The sequence below is a fragment of the Procambarus clarkii genome, chromosome 84, assembly GCF_040958095.1.
Source record: "Procambarus clarkii isolate CNS0578487 chromosome 84, FALCON_Pclarkii_2.0, whole genome shotgun sequence".
Classification (NCBI taxonomy): Eukaryota; Metazoa; Arthropoda; class Malacostraca; order Decapoda; family Cambaridae; genus Procambarus; species Procambarus clarkii.
In genome coordinates this window covers 22,178,297-22,184,296 of record NC_091233.1, presented here as the reverse complement: position 1 = coordinate 22,184,296, position 6,000 = coordinate 22,178,297, and the positions used below count along the sequence as shown (strand labels likewise).

The 6,000-nt window shown below is 42.0% G+C and overlaps 1 protein-coding gene across 10 annotated transcripts in view; it reads right to left on the bottom strand.

Annotated features, from left to right (window-relative positions):
• The window catches only part of LOC123774890 (polyhomeotic-like protein 2), a 136,320-nt gene that overhangs the window by 40,616 nt on the left and 89,704 nt on the right, over positions 1 to 6,000 (bottom strand). For all 10 annotated transcript variants that reach the window (XM_069316616.1, XM_069316625.1, XM_069316622.1 and 7 more), the window contains one exon: positions 248 to 283. In XM_069316616.1, coding sequence (XP_069172717.1) covers positions 248 to 283 — 36 coding nt within the window. The remainder of the gene's footprint in view (positions 1 to 247; positions 284 to 6,000) is intronic.

The following is a 6,000-nucleotide window of genomic DNA, read 5'->3' as shown; positions in this document are numbered from 1 at the left end:
AGAGAGAGAGAGAGAGAGAGAGAGAGAGAGAGAGAGAGAGAGAGAGAGAGAGACAGAGACAGAGACAGAGCATGTGGAGAACCTGCTTAATAACTATAATATAAGGTCTCTAGTTAATTACCAGCCACCATACATCTAATTTGACCCTCAGCAAGTGTTATCAACTGTACAAACTACAATGACCAAGGTGGTTACCCATAACTTTTAAGGATAACTAGTAAAGGATAAACTAGTAAGTGATATTTACGTGTGTTGGACTATGAAGCTGGTTGACCCGGGACAACTGTGGGATAGAGAGAGAGTGTTCATTAATATTCATATTGACTGATCATCTACTGTGAGGTTCGTCGACCCGTGACACCCGTTAGAGAGATACCCAGCTCGACGGATTACACGCTTACGACTCACTACACAATCTAGCCTAGGACTAACACAACACTTGAGGCATGTTACACAACTCCAGGGGCTCTGCACAGCACAAGGGGCTCTCCACACAGCCCAAAGGGCACTCTCTACAGGAGCAGGTTGTGGGAGCAAACTCCATTCATAACTTTAAAAGTAGGCATGATAGGGAAATACCGTAGGTCAGGAGTCACTGTATTAGACAATCGGCAGCTAGAAATACAGGGTCCAAGAATTAGAGCTGAATTCTGCAGGCACAAATAGGTGAGTGCAAATAGGTGAATATACACACATCCCACCCCGGCATCCTGCAAATACATGCAACTATTCCACGGCACGCCAACCCCATCCATGCAGTCAGACCATGAAACAACTTCTTATACCAGTTCAACAACCAGCAAGAGGTAGAGTATAAGTGAATATGGATAGAAGAAAGTGATCTTCAAGGTACAGTATTGTAGAGAAACATTGATGGGATTACAAATAAACTAAGTGAACTTGGGGAAAGGTCACAAGAAGAAATCCCAGATGTAATAGCAGTCACAGAAACAGAACTATCAGGCATAAAAACAAATGCAGTGTTTCTGCTGGATTACATTACTATGTAGCGAGGAAAAGGATGGAAGGAAGAGAAGTGGTTATACAGTACTGATAAAGAAGGGCTGTAGTTTCAAAGAGATGGCAATCCTCGGCTGTGAAGGGTTTAAGACTACATAGCAGGCACTATGACAATGGGAGAATAAAAAATAATAATAGTAATATATAAACCCCCCCACTGCCATTAAATGACAAGACCCAGACAGAAACAACATGGCAACCATTAATATAATTAAGAGAGCCGTTTCTGTTGCCTGCAGGAAGAAATCCAGACTGTTAATCATGGGTGACTTCAACCATGAAAAGACGGACTGGGAGAATAAAGAACCACTTGGATGTACAGACATATGGATGGCTGAAATATTAGATGTGTGGGTGACAAGAAACTTTCTAAGCCACCACGACAAGGGGCACAAGAATGAGAGGAAATGTCGAACCAGCCAGACTTTACATGATATTCACCATAAGGGAAGAAGTCAACTTAGAACCCCCCCCCATGGAAATGAGTGTGGGGAATGAGAGGAGAAATATCTATTTTAATAAATAATATATTTAAATAAAATTGTATCTATGGGCTGAAGAGAGTAGTTCCCTGTTAAAATTAGGGGATTTTTATTTTTACTTTTTTTTTTATTCTTATATTTTTTTTTGCCTAGTGACCTACTTAACTAACGTGCTTTCCTGCCCCAACTGGATCCATCCAGGCCCAGCTAAGCTAAACAAGCTATGTGCTCTCTACCCTTATGATACACAAAAATTTTCTTAAATAACTTTTTTATTTTCATTCAAACTTTGATAATTTGTTGCCAAGATTATGTCTGGTAGCAGCAGCAGCAGCAATCATCCTGGAGGTGTTAAAAGGAAGAAGGTTGTACTAACCGTTAAAGATATACTACATGTCATTGAACTCTGAAAATGACCAGTCAGTTGTGTGTGCTGCAGGATTTTGGTATAGGCACTAGTACTGTCTCTGATATAAGGAAACGAAGATGAATTCATGAAAGACATAGCAACCATTGAGAGTGAGGGAGCAAGTTCTAGTTGAAGGTGTAACAGGAACACTTTAAAGCCCTGCACAGAATGCAGAGTTGGACGAGGCTGTGTTTAAGTGGTTTGCACTGCATCGCACAGTTGGTGTGACAACTCACTGTGCAGAAATAAGAACTGCTGTAAGCAGGTTTGTGACCACCCTTGGAATACAGAATTTCAAGGCAGGTGATGGTTGAATTTCAAGGTTTAAAGCTAGGCACAATATTATGAAGCGGAAAAGTGAAGCCTCACCAAATCGTCAAGTCTTCAACCAGTGATGATTCAGCTGTTGGAAGTCAAAACTGATCTTGCTAAGGTCGTGTACAGTCATTCACGTGATGTATTACGTTAGATTACATTAATTTTCAAGACCTACAAATTTCAAGATCTATAGTATCAATCAAAAAGACGAACTACAGCAAGGTAAGCTGAAGTTTCCATTTTAAATTATAATTTTGATTTATAGTGAGTGTGGAAATTCAAATTATGTTGGTTGGAATGAACATGTTCACCAAAAATTGCAAATATGTCAATTTTTGGACTTTCCTGGTAAGAATTCCTGCTTTTTCCCATATAGTACAGATAAGGGAGAGTAGTCAGTACAACATATTTTGTCTGTTGAGGATTTTGATGTCAAAATTTTATATACTATTCAAGAATACAGGTTGAGGAAAGAGCCGTGTTCCATGCCGGGGTTGCATTCTTGAGATTAGGTTTCATGTCTGTTGTAAAAAGAGTACTTAGAAGGCTCATTTGCCCAGGTTCCTGAAGGCTACCTGCATGTTGATCAGCTTGGCATATACTGCCAACAATATTATGCCCAGGTATGCCTCTGGCACTAAATTTGGATGCAAGTCTACTTCCAGGTTTTCCTCATTTTCTGATGCAGGAATCTTTCCATTTCATATGCAAGGTCCTTCTCACTCCCGTTCCTATCCTCCCAACTTTGTCCATGTTCAGGTTAAGCTCCAGTCCCCCTTCCCTTTTCCAGACCACCTCTAGTGTTCACTTTTCAGTATATCCTCATCTATTCGGATTGTCCTCATTAATTTTGTATCAGCTCACATGGATAGGAAGGGGCCAATTTCCCATTACATGTTTATGTGCTTAATTGGGGCACGATGACAAGGTGAGGAAAAGGATGGAGCCAAAAGAAGGGGGCAACATCCGGGGAACTGTGGGATATCCCAGTCAGGTGACGGTGCCAGCGTCCCGGCTGCTCCAGTGTCCCAATAGGCTCCACTCCTCACACACAAACCTCCAGCCTCATCATTTGATTTGTCTTAACTTGGAAATAAACCTAGCCTCGAATTTCAGGTTTGTGCCATCAAAATGTACAGGAAACTTATATCATCAGGTAGGCTATAATGTAACCAACTGTGACTGTAGCCCGAGTCATATTAAGCGTTCACCGTGTTTTGGTAACTGATCTCATTTTGTTCAAATGCAATATGAAATCAGTCATTTTGGTGTATGTAGACATGCTGGTATGCTTGTCATTTCCAAGACAAACAGTCCACAAGAAAGGTGTGAAATATCTGTTTGCATTTTTTTAAAAGAGTGGGAGTGGGGAATTCAGTATAATTCCATCCAGGAACAGCAGTTCCCTGATGCATGAACCTTCAAACTATCCAATTACATAGATCAACAAACTGCATGCAGCACTCCCCAATCATAGGTAAGATCCACATGCTGCGCAAACATTCATCAATCACAGTTAGGACCCATAAGCTGCACACACAACATTCATCAATCACAGTTAGGACCCATAAGCTGCACACACAACATTCATCAATCACAGTTAGGACCCATAAGCTACACACAACATTCATCAATCACAGTTAGGACCCATAAGCTGCACACAACATTCATCAATCACAGTTAGGACCCATAAGCTGCACACAACATTCATCAATCACAGTTAGGACCCCTAAGCTGCACACAACATTCATCAATCACAGTTAGGACCCATAAGCTCCACACAACATTCATCAATCACAGTTAGGACCCATAAGCTACACACAACATTCATCAATCACAGTTAGGACCCATAAGCTCCACACAACATTCATCAATCACAGTTAGGACCCATAAGCTACACACAACATTCATCAATCACAGTTAGGACCCCTAAGCTGCACACAACATTCATCAATCACAGTTAGGACCCATAAGCTACACACAACATTCATCAATCACAGTTAGGACCCCTAAGCTGCACACAACATTCATCAATCACAGTTAGGACCCCTAAGCTGCACACAACATTCATCAATCACAGTTAGGACCCCTAAGCTGCACACACAACATTCATCAATCACAGTTAGGACCCATAAGCTGCACACACAACATTCATCAATCACAGTTAGGACCCATAAGCTGCACACACAACATTCATCAATCACAGTTAGGACCCATAAGCTACACACACAACATTCATCAATCACAGTTAGGACCCATAAGCTACACACAACATTCATCAATCACAGTTAGGACCCATAAGCTGCACACAACACTCATTAATCACAGTTTGGACCCATAAGCTGCACACACAACATTCATCAATCACAGTTAGGACCCATAAGCTGCGCACACAACATTCATCAATCACAGTTAGGACCCATAAGCTGCGCACACAACATTCATCAATCACAGTTAGGACCCATAAGCTACACACAACATTCATCAATCACAGTTAGGACCCATAAGCTCCACACAACACTCATTAATCAGAGTTAGGACCCATAAGCTACACACACACTCATTAATCAGAGTTAGGACCCATAAGCTGCATTCCATTTTACCACAATTTTAAACCTTTCTAACATATCGATGGCTTGTCTATTTATCAAGCTTTCATACATGCTCTCTTGGTGTAGTGGCATTCATTGTGAACCTCTCTCTTTCCACTGTGTACTCACCTATTTGTACTCACCTATTTGTGCTTGCGGGGGTTGAGCTTTGGCTCTTTGGTCCCGCCTCTCAACTGTCAATCAACTAGTGTAGTGCTCCTCTTTGTTTCTCTCTCTCTCTCTCCCTCTTCTCCTCTATTTCTCTCCCCCTCTCCCTCTTCCTGTCCCTCTTTCTCTCTCTCTCTCCCTGTCTGTCTCTCTCCCTCTCCCTGTCCCCCCTTCTCTCTCTAACTCTCTCTAACTCTCTCTCTCTCTCTCTCTCTCTCTCACTTTCTCTCTCTCTCTCTCTCTTTCTCTCTCTCTCTCTCTCTCTCTCTCTCTCTCTCACTTTCTCTATCTCTCTCACTCTCTCACTTTCTCTCTCTCTCTCACTCTCTCACTTTCTCCCTGTCTTTTGTGTGTTTGTGTTATCTATTAGGTCAACTACTGGCCTTTCCCAGGATGGAGCCCACAACCGCTGTCTAACTTCCCAGGCATTGTTTACATCCAGGTGACCAGAGCAATCAGGGGGAAAGGAAACGTTATCCAAATGCTTCCGTCCTACCACTGTGATTAAACCAGAGATTCTTGGCTGGTAACCAATGACCGAGCAACCCCCTCACCCCCCTTTGGTGGTGATAACAGGGAGGGGGGGGGGCAAGCAGGGTTGAGTGGTGGTGGTTGGTGATGATAATAGGGATGGTGGTGGTTATGGGGGGGGGGGCAGATAGTGGTGATAACAGGAGTAGGGACCAATTAGATTGCTTAAATCTGTATTCTCTAGAGTGCTGGTTCCCAAACTGGGAGCCATGACAGCCTGAGGGACTTGTTGCAATATGTAGGGATTTGGTTCCATTAATAATGATTAATGTATCATACTCAAAGAAAGAAAGAATAACATTAAAAAAAAATTAGTAACAAATTTTATTATGAGTGTAGGGGCCATTAATAAGGGCACTATATAAAAAAAGGTTAATAACCGTAGAGTTAGGGAGCCCCTGCTCTAGAGTGCAGGTGTGAGGGATACATAATAATTTACACTTGGAAAATATTAAGAGGGGCTGGTCCCAAATCTACACAT